Source organism: Ovis aries, chromosome 3, assembly GCF_016772045.2.
Source record: "Ovis aries strain OAR_USU_Benz2616 breed Rambouillet chromosome 3, ARS-UI_Ramb_v3.0, whole genome shotgun sequence".
Taxonomy (NCBI): Eukaryota; Metazoa; Chordata; class Mammalia; order Artiodactyla; family Bovidae; genus Ovis; species Ovis aries.
The window spans coordinates 81,781,513-81,797,512 of NC_056056.1; the positions used below are offsets into that span (position 1 = coordinate 81,781,513).

A 16,000-nucleotide genomic window follows, 5' to 3' on the forward strand; every position below is an offset into this window, starting at 1 on the left:
AGAAACATACCCATTGTTATAAGAAATAAAGGGTATCATCAAAATATTCAGTTAATGGTTAAAATCATACAGCTTACCTGTACTTCTATTTGGAAGCCATCATTAAATGTTCCTCGTAAAATAAAGTTTCGTGATGTGCCGACCAAAAATTGATCTGCCTTTCCTTCTGCTACAGCTCTGATTGTTCCATACTGATCAGGAACCTAAAAAATAATTTATAAAGTCACCATACACATAATACAATGCATTAATCAACCTGAAGACGGAAGTTATAGCTGCACACAATTATGTGGTAATAAATGACAGAATTTCAAATTTGAAAGTACAAGGTAATTTTATGTCAATAAATTATTTATTCATACATTTACATTTTATACACAGAAGTTATAATGGACTATCAACATTCTTTGCTTCAATTTTAAATTCACATTTTATATGATTTCAAGAGTTAAGGGTTATGAGTAAGGGATAAAGGAATAAGTTCTGAGAGACTACATGAAGACTGTGGCTTGATTCTGTTACTTACTGGTTATATTATTTTGGGTAAGCTATTTAGCCCGAGACAAATTTCTTTATCTATAATATGGGGATATATCTTCTTGGAAATAAAATCCAAGAGCAGTATGTCAGAATTCTCTTTTTAAGAGATTTTGCCTGCAAAGCATGTTATAAGTGGAAAAGGCTGAGTCAAAATTAAAGTCACCAACAAATAGAAGCAGTATTGAACTGAGGTTTGCCTCTGCTCTGACAATCAGTGATCTAAAGCACTATTCTAAACCATTTCACTTCTTGAGATCTCATTCAACTTTCACTGAACACATAAAATCTGTTTTTATGGATATACTTCGTTTATACCATGAAGCAGACATATTGAGAGATATAATCAGCAATTATCATTAAGCCCATCATTTAAAAGATTACTTTTGAGTTTTAAAATTAAGCTGGTCATCTTGTATACCATGGAGTATAATATAATATTTGATAAATGTCTGACAAATTTTAAGTTTATATGGTTATGTGGTTATTTTTGGGTCACTAAAAAATAATGTCAGAAATAAGTAAGCAAGTTAACTATTCTGCCTATTTTTCTTACTCTTTCAAATTATTTGGCTTAGTGAATAGTCCTTTTTTTCCTGGTTTATTTCAAGGGAATGAAATGACAAGAATGTATACCAAATTTTCCAGAAAAGTGTAAGTTATCTTAATGTGGGACAAAAGACATGAGTTTAGAGGGTTTAACATTTTAAAATGTTTATGTTCTGTTTTCATCCTTACCTCTATTTCTCTTTCAGGATTCAGATCATGATCCCACAGAATTATTTTTCTGTCTTTCCCGCCTCCAGTTAATAACATCCCATTTCTCATCTGACAAAGTGTGAACACACTGCCGTCATGAGCTTTGATTTGTTTGCTGATCTGATAAACACCTAACATAATGAGGGGTAAAGCAGAAACACTAGTCATAACATTTTCTCCATCAGATTTTAGTGTCTTTCTGGGAAAAAACTTCAGCAGAACTACAGAGTAAATAATCAAAAGTTCTCATGACTCTACAATCAAAAATCTATTTCCAGCCAATTTTTCTGCAAGGCAGATAGCAAAGCTTAATACAATATTTGGCATTCATGCCAATAGTTACTCTGAAAATAATTCAAAACATATTCTCACAAAAAGGTAGGCTAAAGTAGTGACAATTCCACAGACAAGAGGGGATATATTAGCCTCAGAACTTTACTATCTTACAATCATCTCATTCAACAGTTAAGGCAGATATTGCTCCTCTAATTTTATAACTAAGCACACAGGTATAGAACTGGCTTAACCAATACCACATGGTTAGCTAGTGACACAGCTGTGACCGGAACTCAAGTCTCTTATATTCAGTGTTCCTGTAAGTTTGCAAAAGGGCCTTCATTTCCTCTTGGGGCAACAGTCATAATGTTTAACATTTAACCACTGCTGACCTGCAGGCCTTCTGCTCTGCCAAGGATAACCCCTTTTATTTGCTGAGATACTGGGGAAGGTATGGGGCAGAAGAGGCACTGGTGGCTTGGAGCAGTGGCTTTTGACCAACCAGAGAAGTATTTTAAAAACTGACAGCTATACCAGTGTGAAAGCTGAATGATGGCCCAGGTTTCTTATATGTTCTCAGCACTTCACAGGTACCCAGGAAGGAACAAGGCAGGTATAAAAATATAATCAAAGCCTCTTTCTTAAGAGTGAAGACAACAGAGTTTGGTACTCAAGCCCTTTTCCTTGGTATTCATGATGCCTTACTCAGAGAAGCTCTTCCCAGAGTTAAGGGAGCTCAGCCTGCTGCTCCGTGATGACCTAGAGGGGTGAGAAGGGGCATGGGGTAGGAGGGAGGCTCAAGAGGGAGGAGACAAATGTATACTTACTGCTGATTCATGATGTTGTATGGCAGAAGCCAACACAACATTGTAAAGCAAGTATCCTCCAATTAAAAAAAAAGTAAAAGTAAATGAATAAATAGAAAGCAGGGGCAGCCTGTATGCAATGTGCAAAACAAAATTTATTTTAAATACTCTGTTAAAAAAAAAAATAACACAGTAAAAGCTTTTTGGAAGATTCTTGCAGACTAATTACCAGGTTCATAATGACGAGGTAGAGCCTGGTTTAAACATGACCAGTCAGTCAATAAAATACACAGTAGATTCCCCTGGGCGGGGGCAGAAATTAAGTTTAAAAACTATTCAGTGGGGGAAATGGATGAAGGTGGTTAAATGTACAAAGTTCCAGCTATAAATTCTGAGAATTAATGTATAACATGGTGACTACAGTTAACAATAGAGTGTCATATATTTGACGATGCTAAGACAGTACATCTTAAAAGTTCTCATCACAAGAGAAAAATCTCTAACTATGTGAAGTGATGGATGTTAACTAAACTTACTGTGGCAATCACTTCGCAAGATAAACATATAGCAAATCACTTTATTGTATACCTCATACAAAGTTATGTGTCAATTATACCTCAACAAACTGGAAAAAAACTGTTCGTTTTCTAATAAAATTGCTCATCAGCTGACAAACGGAAAAACAAAATGTGGTATTATTCAGTGACAAAAAGGAATAAGGTACTAATATGTGAAACAACATGGATGAACCTAAAAACATTAAGATGCAACTCAAAGAAGCTGTTCACAAAGACAACATATTCTATGATTACATTTACATGAACTGTCCGACACGGGCAAATCCAAAGGCGGCAAGTGGATGCTAGGGATTGAGGAGGGAGAGGGAGAGGAAAGGAAAGTGACTGCGAATGGGCACAGTGTTTCATTTCGGGGTGATAAAGATATTCTGAAGTTAGACAGTGGTGATAATTAAACAACTCTGAATATATTAAAAATCACTGACTTGTACATTTTAAAATGATAAAATTTTATGGTATGTGAAGTATAATCTTAGAGATATTAACTGAGATTGTTCATTTACCATTTGAGCTGTCATTATATTGTTAATATTAACTAAAATTTGTAGGACTTTGGTATCTTAAAAAAAATTATGCTATAGTTGACTCTCAGTATTTCTCAGTGTGAGGTGGCTAGTGGAATAAATAACTTAATAGATGGGTATCTCTGGCAAGGAGAAAGGAAAGGGCCTCATGCTTTGGAGTAGACCTTGCCTGATTCAGCAGAGCTGGGAGCAGAGCTCCAACAAACTTGCTATTCAGGTCAACTGCCTCGGCTCACATCAACATTCATCACCTAAAAATACTTTAAACACTGAACAACACAACTGTGTCCAGTAGGATACCCAGCCAATTATCTATCATGGCCCTGATGTGATCAAGAGAGAAAGAACATCTGAGAGATGTGAACTTTCTGAGAGTATTGCTGGCTTTATATGGGCAGTTAAAAGTGGGAGGTGAGGGGCGAGAGGGAGCGTGAGTTTATTTTTCTCACGCATGGTCAAATTAACAAAAGTAGTCTGAGAGTACCATGCAAGAAATTATAAAACGTAGGGGTGTGGTGTTTTACAACTCTCCATCAGAAAGCAGGGAAGTAAAATACAGCTTTTCTATTTTTAATTCAGTCTTCCCTACTTCTAAACATAACAAATACCTTGTTAAACACTTAAGATCTTCCTAGAAAGACAGAATCTTAGAAAATGGAGAAACTGAAGAACAAATGCTTCATCAAGAACAAAAATACTCTACTCTAGATAGTATTTACCTACAAAGTAATTTATAGTCTAAGATTTCCTTCTCATGGGCCTATATTTCTGACATTCTAATTTAAGCCAAATAATGTTTGAAATACCTGCCAAGAAAAATAATTATCCTTGTATTTAAAAACCTACTGTACCTCCAGGCACAATCATGGCCAAGTCTATCGAAGCTTAACTGCAAATCCCCCCTTTATTTTCAACTCTAACAGAAACAAGGTTTCCATAAAAAGCAAGTTTATCTTGACTGCCAAATAAAGACTGTTTGGAGGGCTTTTTGTGCCTGTTTAAGTACAGAATCAAATGTCAGGGAGACTTTGAAATTTATGTTATATTCTTGTGTGTGTACTCAGTCACTAAGTCATGTCCGACTCTTTGTGGCCCCACGGGCTGTAGACTGCCAGGCTTCTCTGGTCCATGGGATTTCCCAGGCAAGAATATTGGCGTTCAGTTGCCATTTCCTTCTTGAGGGGATCCTCTCGACCCAGGGACTGAGTCCACATCTGCACTGGCAGGAGGAATCTTTGCCACTGACCCACCCGGGAATCCCATTATATTCTCAGCAATGTGCAAACGTACCCGTGTTGATATTTGCTGAAATGGTGTTTCTAAGCTCCTTTAAGTAACTTGGTAAAGATTTAAGAATAATGAACATTTTAAGGGGGGGGGTATAGACACTTTCAACCTCCCCCTCAACTTAAAGAATCCTGAATTTTTCCATGTAAGAAAAACTGAACTATTTCACATATGTAGGAAATAACAAATACCTTGTACCCATGTAGGGCACAGAAAATACTAACAATGTAGTATTTTCTGAATACTGAAACAACGTAAGTGTCCACAGATGGATGAATGGATACAGAAGATGTGGTACATACATATACACAATGGGGTTAAAAAAGAGAGAAGTCCTGCCATACGCAACATGAATGAGTCTTGAGGACATTAAGCTAAGTGTAAACAGTCAAAGACAAATACTATGAGATCTCACTTCTATGTAGAATCTAAAAAAAAAAAAAGATTTCACAGAAAGAGAACAGCCTGGTGGTGGTCAGGGGTGGGGGTGGGGGTAGAAGAAATGTGTGAAGGCAGTCGAAAGGTATCAACTGTGAAATTTAATGCAGAGCATGGGGACTATATACTATAATGTATATTTGAAAGTTGCTAAGGGAGCAGATCTTAGAAGTTCTCATCCCAAGAAAAAAAAATGTAACTGTGAAGTGATGCACGTTAACTTGTTTTGGTAATCATTCTGCAGTACATACAAGTATCAAGTCATTATAGATAAGGTTACATATTAAAAACTACATATATTAAGCTGCTGTTGCTGATGCTAAGTCATTTCAGTCGTGTCCGACTTTGTGTGACCCCATAGACGGCAGCCCACCAGGCTCCCCCGTCCCTGGGATTCTCCAGGCAAGAACACTGGAGTGGGTTGCCATTTCCTTCTCCAATGCAGGAAAGTGAAAAGTGAAAGTGAAGTCACTCAGTTGTGTCCAACTCTTAGCTAGGCAAGGTTATATATAAAAATATTGTAAAACTGGAAAAACAGGAAACAGAAAATACTAATTACTTTGACGATTCCCCTTAATTTACATTTAAGATAAGGAAATAGTGGTTTGGAAGCAAGAGAGCTCCTTATGGGGCATAAAACACAGTTTTCCTTTGTCTCCTATTCACTAGAATAAAAGAATTAGCTGTGAAATTATACTTCTGCAATTCCCGAAAGTCCCTTTATTAGATACGATTATGACAGTATACTGAAAGTCTGGTTGATAAAGGCTGCCATGGGTACAGAACTATCTTATTAGGGAATATGTAAACTGGATCAATCTATTAAAATTTGGGGCAAGAATTTAGAAATGGAAATTATGAATCTCTGTTCTGATCCGGTCTTACACATTTATTTTACTAAACTCACCAAATCCTTTCCAGCCTTACTTACATAACGGAAAACTATATATATAAAGGAAGAAACCAAATTCTCAGCAAGTTCGCCCATAATAGAGTCAGTCACATAGCAAATTTCATGTGCACAGCAGCTTACAAGATGAGATTTTCTGTTTTCTGTTTCTGCCTATGTAGATTTTCCCTGCATTAAGGGTAAGGCACCAGTTTTTCAGACAAAAAAGAAAATAAATAAAAACAATTCGGAACCTTTACCAGCCCTTGCACACTAAGGCCAATGAAGGGTGCATTTATATCCAAACTACTCAGAGAGGTGGGATAATATATGTCAACAATTTGAGTTACGGTTTTGATAATATTTTGATAATATAATATTGTTCCTGACATTTCTGATACTGAAAACGTATGCCTAGGAAAGAGAAGAGGGTAGAAAGAAAAAGACAAGAGAGTGGGAGGATAACTGATAATACTGCTCTTCTCTCTTTTTTCTTAAGGATCCTCAACCCAGAGCTTCTGGGTCAGTGAACACATGGAGACTTGGAGAGAGAGTTATTCCCGGAGAGGGCATAGAGGTTCTGGACAGGTCCTTTCCCCAGGCCTTGTCCTCATCACCTTTTCCACCTGACTGTTCTTGAGTTATCTCCTTTCATAATAACTGGTAATACTACTTTGCAATGGCTACAGCGCTCAGGCCAGGTTCCAGTACTGGAAGGAATTTACTGTCTATCTGCCATGATGCCTCAATGGCACATAAGGTCACTTGCTCGCACTAAGGATGATGGTGGAAGATCATCCAACTGAAATGAGAGAACTCATTTCAACTGCTAGCTCTGAAGGCTCTCAGCTAATTAACAGATGTCTTCAATTGTTAGCTTTTATGTATGGAAAGGGCTTCCCTTACGGCTCAGCTGGTAAAGAATCCGCCTGCAATGCAGGAGACCTGGGTTCGATTCCTGGGTTGGAAAGATCCCTTAGAGGAGGGAACGGTTATCCACTACAGTATTCTGGTCTGGAGAATTCCATGGACTGTACAGTCCATGGGGTCGCAAAGAGTTGGACATGACTGAGCGACTTTCATTTTCACACATGGAAAAGGGGTGTGAAGTGGAAGACAGTAATGTCACTAATAAAAAAAAAAAAATCCTTGGGGAAATGTCTCAGGAACCTCAGGCTGGTTCCCCATAACCTCCTTTTTCTTTCTCCCTCTCCTTTTTGTTTGTGGAACTCAGAGACTGACAGGCTTAGTTTTTTTTTTTTTTTTTCCCTCTCCTACTGCTACTAATAAAGAATCTCTCTCTACTTCCAATCCACTGACTTTAGAACAAGGTCTCTAATTTTTCTCTCATAACCTTCTACCTTGAAGGAAGTATTCTATATGGTTCTCTGGATACTGTTTCAGTTTTATTGTCCTTAAACAGTAAGGATAAATAGGGTTGAATAAATGCTATTATTTTTCAATTTAATTTTTATTTTGGAGTATAGTTGATAGAAAATGTTGTGTTAGTTTCAGGTATAAAGGAAAGTGATTCAGTTATACATTATCCATTCTTTTACAGATTCTTTTCCTGTAAAGGTTATTACAGAATACAGGTTGTTGTTGATGATCTATTTTATATATATTAGTGTGTATGTGAAAAAAGGCTATTTTCAATGCCTTTCCTCTGATTTATTCATGTAAAATAGAAAAGGGCAAAGTGGACCTGTATATTTGAGCACAAATGAGACTTGAGAATAAAATATATCTGTATTTTTGAGGAAAACTAATTTGAGGTAATGCTGAATGAATTCCAAGGCCCACTACTGGGGGTGGGAACAGGAGGTGTAGTGAGAAAAAGAAAAAGAAGAAAGGGACTAACTATGCATTTATTATTTTTTTCTCTCTGCTCCCATTTTACCAAATGGCCATGCATACTGCTCTCACAGATACCTCCAGACTCAGTCCAGGGGAGAATGAATCCTGTAGTCTGTTGCTATGTTGGGAAAAGGAGATGAGAAAGGGAGAAAATGTACCACAAATGTAGTAATTGGGACTATCTTTCTATATTACAAATAACTATGTTATCCAACAGCTGTTAAGGTACTTGGCAAATATCATATTGCATCGCTTATATGTGGAATCTACAAAAAGGTACAAAATAACTTTATCTACAAAACAGAAATAGAGTTATGGATGCAGAAAACAAATCGATGGCTGCTAGGGGTTAAGAATAGCAAGGAGCGATAAGAATGCCTTCCTCAGTGATAGGTGCAAAGAAATAGAGGAAAATAATAGAATGGGAAAGACTAGAGATCTCTTCAAGAAAATTAGAGATTCCAAGGGAACATTTCATGCAAAGGGGCTCAATAAAGGACAGAAATGGTATGGACCTAACAGAAACCGAAGATATTAAGAGGTGGCAAGAATACACAGAACTGTACAAAAAAGATTTCCACAATCCAGATAATCACGATGGTGTAATCACTCATCTAGAGCCAGACATCCTGGAATGTGAAGTCAAGTGGGCCTTAGGAGCATCACTATGAACAAAGCTAGTGGAGGTGATGGAATTCCAGTTGAGCGGTTTCAAATCCTGAAAGATGATGCTGTGAAGTGCTGCCCTCAATATGCCAGCAAATTTGGAAAATAGCAGTGGCCACAGGACTGGAAAAGGTCAGTTTTCATTCCAATCCCAAAGAAAGGCAATGCCAAAGAATGCTCAAACTACTGCACAATTGCACTCATCTCACATGCTAGTAAAGTCATGCTCAAAATTCTCCAAGCCAGGCTCCAGCAATATGTGAACCGTGAACTTCCAGACGTTCAAGCTGGTTTTCGAAAAGGCAGAGGAACCAGAGATCAAACTGCCAACATTCGCTGGATCATGGAAAAAGCAAGAGAGTTCCAGAACAACATCTACTTCTGCTTTATTGACTATGCCAAAGCCTTTGACTGTGTGGATCACAATAAACTGTGGAAAATTCTGAAAGAGATGGGAATACCAGATCACCTGACCTGCCTCCTGAGAAATCTGTATGCAGGTCAGGAAGCAACAGTTAGAACTGGACGTGGGACAACAAACAGACTGGTTCCAAATTGGGAAAGGAGTATGTCAAGGCTGTATATTGTCACCCTGCTTATTTAACTTCTATGCAGAGAACATCATGAAAAACGCTGGGCTGGAAGAAACACAAGCTGGAATCAAGATTGCCAGGAGAACTATCAATAACCTCAGATATGCAGATGACACCACCCTGATGGCAGAAAGTGAAGAAGAACTAAAGAGCCTCTTGATGAAAGTGAAAGAAGAGAGTGGAAAAGTTGGCTTAAAGCTCCACATTCAGAAAACAAAGATCATGGCATCCAGTCCCATCATTTCATGGCAAATAGATGGGGAAACAGTGGCTGACTTTATTTTTGGGGGCTCCAAAATCACTGCAGATAGTGACTGTAGCCATGAAATTAAAAGACGCTTATTCCTTATAAGGAAAGTTATGACCAAATTAGACAGCATATTAAAAAGCAGAGACATTACTCTGCCAACAAAGGTCCATCTAGTCAAGGCTATGGTTCTTCCAGTAGTCATGTATGGATGTGAGAGTTGGACTATAAAGAAAGCTGAGCACCAAAGAATTGATGCTTTTGAATTGTGGTGGTGAAGAAGACTCTTGAGAGTCCCCTGGACTGCAAGGAGATCCAACCAGTCCATCCTAAAGGAGATCAGTCCTGAATGTTCATTGGAAGGACTGATGTTGAAGCTGAAACTCCAATACTTTGGCCACCTGATGCGAAGAGCTAACTCATGTGAAAAGACCCTGATGCTGGGAAAGACTGAGGGCAGGAGAAGAAGGGGATGACAGAGGATGAGATGGTTGGATGGCATCACCAACTCAATGGTCATGAGTTTAACTAAACTCTGGGAGTTGGTGATGGACAGGAAGTCTTAGCGTGTTGTGGTCCATGGGGTCACGAAGAGTCGGACACGACTGGGCAACTGAACTGAACTGAGGATGTAAGAAGCAGAAGAGATAAATTGGGAGACTGGGACTAATACATACATACTACTATATATGAAACAATAAAACATGTAACTAATAAGCATGTACTGTACAGCACAGGGAACTCTATTCAGTACTCTGTAATGGCCTATGTAAGAAAAGAATCTAAGAAAGAGTGTGTATATGTATAGCTATAACTGATTTACTTTGCAATCCACCTGAAACTAATACAACATTGTAAATCAACTATACTTCAATAAAAGTTTTCAAAACCTAAAAAAAAAAGAAAGGAAAAGGTCCTTGGGTCCATCCTTTTTTAAGTGGATAAGGACGATTTTAATGACTATTTAGAAAATGATACCTCTAAATTTCACAGGTCTTCAGTTTTAGTGTTCTAATAAATCTAATATCCACTGGCAGGTCTCAGGTTTCAGCTGGATCCCAACTTCAACAAGTAGAATTCTGAAGTAATGGAGTCTGATTACATGATGTATACTACTGTATGCTAGTACTAGTAGTATATGTATACTAGTGTATACTATATTACATGATGTATACTATTCTTACATTACCCATTTTAAAATAACTTCAAGCTTTAAACAGAGAGCTGCTTTTACTGAGAGCAATGTTAATTCTGCATGACCTCTATCATTTAGCCACGTTAAGATACTAGTTTTCCAAAGCTCCAGTTTCAGAATAAGTGTACAGTATCACTCTTTTTCAAGGATAATCTTTCTTCTGATGTCTAATCCAGTTATTCCCATCTCTCTTAAGAGTTTTCATCTTTCTTCCATCACAATCCGCATTTTACTTTCAGGTTTAGTCAACCTTAAAAAGACTCCTGATTCGAGTACCTCTACTTTTCATTCCATTTTCAACTGGGATTCTCAAAATTCTCCATTAAAAAACTGGCTCTTCTACACTCAGGTGTTCTACAGCCTTCATTTTTCTACTGAAACTGTGAACTTCCAATGGTCTTTTCTTGGTTCTTACTCTTCTTGACCTTCCTATAGCCCTCCTTCCTGATACTCCTGGGAACTTTCTCCTCTTCCTTGTTCAGGAGCACTAAATAAAAACTTCTGTCCTACTAATTTCTTTTAAAACAATCTGTAATCCTTGCAGGCTCTTTTCTGGTCATCTAACTGTGGGACAAAGTATCCTTGGCCTCATAGCTCTTCTCTCTTCCATGGTGAACTCAATCAGTTTTAAGGATTATTGTGGGTAACTCAAAACAATCTGTGTCTTTAATCTCTATTTGAATTTTCAAGGGCTTAGTATTTATTAGTTTAAAATGATAAGAGCAACTGCAAAACACTAGTATTTTTTAGAACACTATTTCCTTCACGCTGGCTATCTCCTGTTTGTTAACACACGACAAATCCATTCACACTGCCCTGGAAGTGTCATTCCTTCATGCTGGCGACATCTTGTTTCTGTTAACACATGACAAAGTTACTCACACTATCCTGGATGCGTCACAGTCATCACCATTCTCCTCCCTTAATGTACACTGATCCGTAACTGGGATTAAGATTCCCTATCTTCTGTAGTGTTCTACATTCATTATGGTTTAGCTTAAATACCATTTCTTCTGTGAGGGCTTTACAAAATACTGAAGACTGGGGTGACTTCTCTCCCAATCTCCATAGTTTTTAATGTGGTATCTGTATCATCTTTTCTAATTATTTTGTAATAATCTCCTGGAAGGCAAGGTAGTCAAATGTAGGCTATATATGCTTAATAAATGAGTAACTAATTTGATTTAAAAAAAGGTTGTTATGAAGAACTGTGAAAAATGAAATGTATGTTAGCGACTCTCATACTGTCTCCTTACAGCTCCCGCTCTCCTGGTCTGACTGCAATAGTGATAGTGCAAACTGAAAAGAATGATCTGAACACGAGAATACTGTACCTTTAGGCCCTTTCCCGGGTGTGGGCTCTACAGTAGTTTTGCTCCATATGAGTATGACTCCACCTGAGTCTCCAGCAAGAACATCTCCGTTTCCCAAGAAAGCTAAACACTGCACAAATTTTGGTTTTTCATATTTCTACAATGAAACAATGAGAGTTTTCAGTTTTCCCCTTGGGCACGATGACTTTATCCTTACTTAAAGTTCTATAATAAAGTTGTAACATTTTGATCCTTACCCCAAAAACTCCCTGTTTTTTTGTTAGTGAATTGCCACTCCAGGTCCAGAAAAAAATATGTGATTTACCACATGTTATTATGATATTTGCATCTGTTGGATGGAATCCCACAGCCAAAACAACTTCATTTGTTGTCTGTGAAAAGAGAAACATAGCTTTAGGTGCATGTATATCCTTATCTTCATTAAATACCAATTACAGGTCCTGATAATCAAAGACAAGGAAGTTTACTTTTTGGCCACACCACATGCAGCAAGTGGGATCTCAGTTCACTCACCAGGGAATCAAACCTGTGGCCCTGGCAGTGGAAACACAGAATCTTAACCACTGGGCCATCAGGGAAGTCCCAGAGACAGGGAAACATTTTAAGGAAGCGCCTTTTCTTCCAATGCTTATTTCCTGAAAAACTTAAGTAATGCATTTTCAGAATAAAATGGTTTAAATCTGATGTCCTTATCTTATTATATTATCTTTTAGGCCATCTATATATAATAACTCTGCACTAAAAAGACATTTATGCAAATTACAGTTTTGTTTTAATTTCTTGCACATTCAGGGAAAAGAACACTAAAACTAGCAAATGAAACAGCAATATAAATTCTGTCTTAAAGACACTGCCGTTTTGGTCTTTAAAAAAAAACACCTTTTTTTTTTTTTTTTTACTATTACTATTGATCATTCATTCAAGAAAATATTACTGATTTAGAGATTCATCCTCAGATTGAAGGCTGAATGGTCACTATGGATTCCTATAGAATGAAAAATCAAACAAACAAAAAACCACAAAGAGCTTTTATGCTCTTTCCACCAAAAAAACCTAAGAAAAGGACCTAGTTAAACTTAAGAGGCTTTTGTACAGTAAAGGAAACTATAAACAAAATGAAAAGACTACCCACAGAAAGGGAGAAAACCAACCAATAAGAGACAAATCTCCAAAATATATATACAGCTCAGTATCGAACAAACAAATGAAAAAATGGGCAAAAGATCTAAGTAGACTTTTCTCCAAAGAAGACATACAAATGGCCAAAAGGCACAAGAAAAGATGTTAGATATTGCTAATTATTAGAGAAATGCAAATCAAAACTGTAATGTGGTATCACTTCACACCAGTCAGAATGGCCATCATCAAAAAGTCTATAAATAATAAATGCTGGAGATGGGGTGGAGAAAAGGGAACCCTCCTATACTGTTAGCGGGAATGTAAACTGGTAAAGTCACTATGGAGAACAGCATGGAGATTCTTAAAAACCTAAAAACAGAACTACCATATGATCTTATATAATCCCACTCCTGGGCCTATATCCAGAAAAAACCATAACTTGAAAAAATATATGCACCTACTGTTCACTGCAGCATTATTTACAACAGCCAAGACATGGAGGCAACCTAAATGTTCACTGACAGATGAGTGGATAAAGAAGATGTGGTACATAAATACAATGGAGTATTACTCAGCCATAAAAAGGAATGAAATAATTCCATTTATGGCAACATGGATGGGCCTAGAGATTATCATACCAAGTCAGTGAGGGGGGCCTTCCCAGGTGGCTCAGTGGTGAAGAATCCAACTGCCAAGCAGGAGATGCAGGTTCAATCCCTGGGTGGGAAGATCCCGTGGAGAAGGAAATGGCAACCCACTTCAGTATTATTGCCTGGGAAATCCCATGGACAGAGGAGCTACAGTCCATGGGGTCACAAGGAGTTGGACACAACTGAGCAACTCACACACACTGGTATAAATATTTCCAAGTATACACACCCACAGTTCTAGTGATAAGATGTTTAAGATATAAACTGAAGTAATCTAAGAAAATAAATCACTTGGGTATTTGTGTAGCTTTATAGGATATTTAAACTTTCTATTAATGTATACTATATAATCAGAAAAGTTCACAAATCCTATGTACACAGTTTGATAAATTCTCACAAATTGAACACACCTGTGTATAACGTCTAAAGCAAGAAACAGATCATTACTAACATCCCAGATCCCTCTTCTAGTTACTATCCTCTACCTCCACTGAAATAACCATGATCCTGAAAAAGCTGGCTTAAAGCTCAACATTCAGAAAACGAAGATCATGGCATCCGGTCCCATCACTCCATGGGAAAGATGGAGAAACAGTGGAAACAGTGTCAGACTTTATTTTGGGGGGCTCCAAAATCACTGCAGATGGTGACTGCAGCCATGAAATTAAAAGACACTTACTCCTTGGAAGAAAAGTTATGACCAACCTAGACAGCATATTCAAAAGCAGAGACATTACTTTGCCAACTGAGGTCTGTCTAGTCAAGGCTATGGTTTTTCCAGTGGTCATGTATGGATATGAGAGTTGGACTGTGAAGAAAGTTGAGCACCGGAGAATTGATGCTTTTGAACTGTGGTGTTGGAGAAGACTCTTGAGAGTCCCTTGGACTGCAAGGAGATTCAACCAGTCCATTCTGAAGGAGATCAACCCTGGGATTTCTTTGGAAGGAATGATGCTAAAGCTGAAAACTCCAGTACTTTGGCCACCTCATGCGAAGAGTTGACTCATTGGAAAAGACTGATGCTGGGAGGGATTGGGGGCAGGAGGAGAAGGGGACGACCGAGGATGAGATGGCTGGATGGCATCACTGACTCGACAGACCCGAGTCTGAGTGAACTCCGGGAGTTGGTGATGGACAGGGAGGCCTGGCGTGCTGCGATTCATGGGGTCGCAAAGAGTCAGACATGACTGAGCGACTGAACTGATTTGCAGCAGCAAAGATTAGCTTTGTCTGTTTTATTTAAGTGGAATAATATAGAGGGTATTCGTTTGTGTCTAGCGTATTTTATCATTACATTTGTGAGATACATTTAATGTCGGTATATACATTGCAATTTGATCATGCAAACTGCTTTATAGTATTCCCTTTACAGGGAAAGACCACAGCACTGATTTATCCATTCTCTTATTGATGGACATTTGAGTAACTTTCTTTTCTACTTCTGTTATTTCTGATTACTTGTGTTTTGGTCAACACATGTATTATCTTCTTTAGGGTTTATACAACTTTCATTTGCAATTAAAGACTTCTAATAGGGACTTCCCTGATGGTCCAGTGGTTAGGATTAGGCACTTTACTGCCATGGCCCTGGGTTCAATCCATGGTCAGAGAACTAAGATCCCACAAGCTGTACAGTGTGGCCAAAAATATAAATTAATTAAAAATTACAAAAACTAGAGAGAGAGAGACGGGAGAAAGAGTTCTAACATAGCAGTGCAACAAGATGGGTCAGAGGGGTAGGCATATGCATGTGTTCAACTTTACCTGGTAATACCCAACAGTTATCCAAAATGGCTGTACCAGTTTACATGCCAACAGCAGTATATGAGAGTTCCAGTTACTTTATACCCTCATCAACCTTGGTGATTTTGTCTATTCTTACCCATTCATATTTCCTCATACATTCAGCCTGTCAACTTCTATAAAAATCAAGCTAGAATTTTGACTATATTGAAATGTATAGACCAATATGCAGAGAAGAATTAATAACATCTTTACAATATTATCTTCTACTCATTATATATGTACAATCCTCTGATTTAGATCTTCTTTAATTTCTGTAAATGAGGTTATGAAGTTGCCTTACTGAATTTAAATTTACATAAATTAACAAGTAATGTATCAAATCTCCGATCCTTTGTGACATAAGCTAGGACAGAACTTACTTACAGAAGACTAGAATAAGGTCAATACATAGGGAGAAGCTAAGAGGGACAGAATCAGTGATCTAGTCCCTGACTTAAAT

The 16,000-nt window shown here is 37.7% G+C and overlaps 1 protein-coding gene across 13 annotated transcripts in view; it reads right to left on the reverse strand.

Moving 5' to 3' along the window:
• EML4 (EMAP like 4) overlaps window positions 1-16,000 on the reverse strand; it is a 149,200-nt gene that overhangs the window by 25,343 nt on the left and 107,857 nt on the right. For all 13 annotated transcript variants that reach the window (XM_060412231.1, XM_060412229.1, XM_042246251.2 and 10 more), the window contains 4 exons: window positions 12,223-12,357; window positions 11,987-12,122; window positions 1,276-1,427; window positions 78-203 (listed from right to left, as the gene is read on the reverse strand). In XM_060412231.1, the coding sequence (XP_060268214.1) occupies window positions 78-203; window positions 1,276-1,427; window positions 11,987-12,122; window positions 12,223-12,357 (549 nt within the window). The remainder of the gene's footprint in view (window positions 1-77; window positions 204-1,275; window positions 1,428-11,986; window positions 12,123-12,222; window positions 12,358-16,000) is intronic.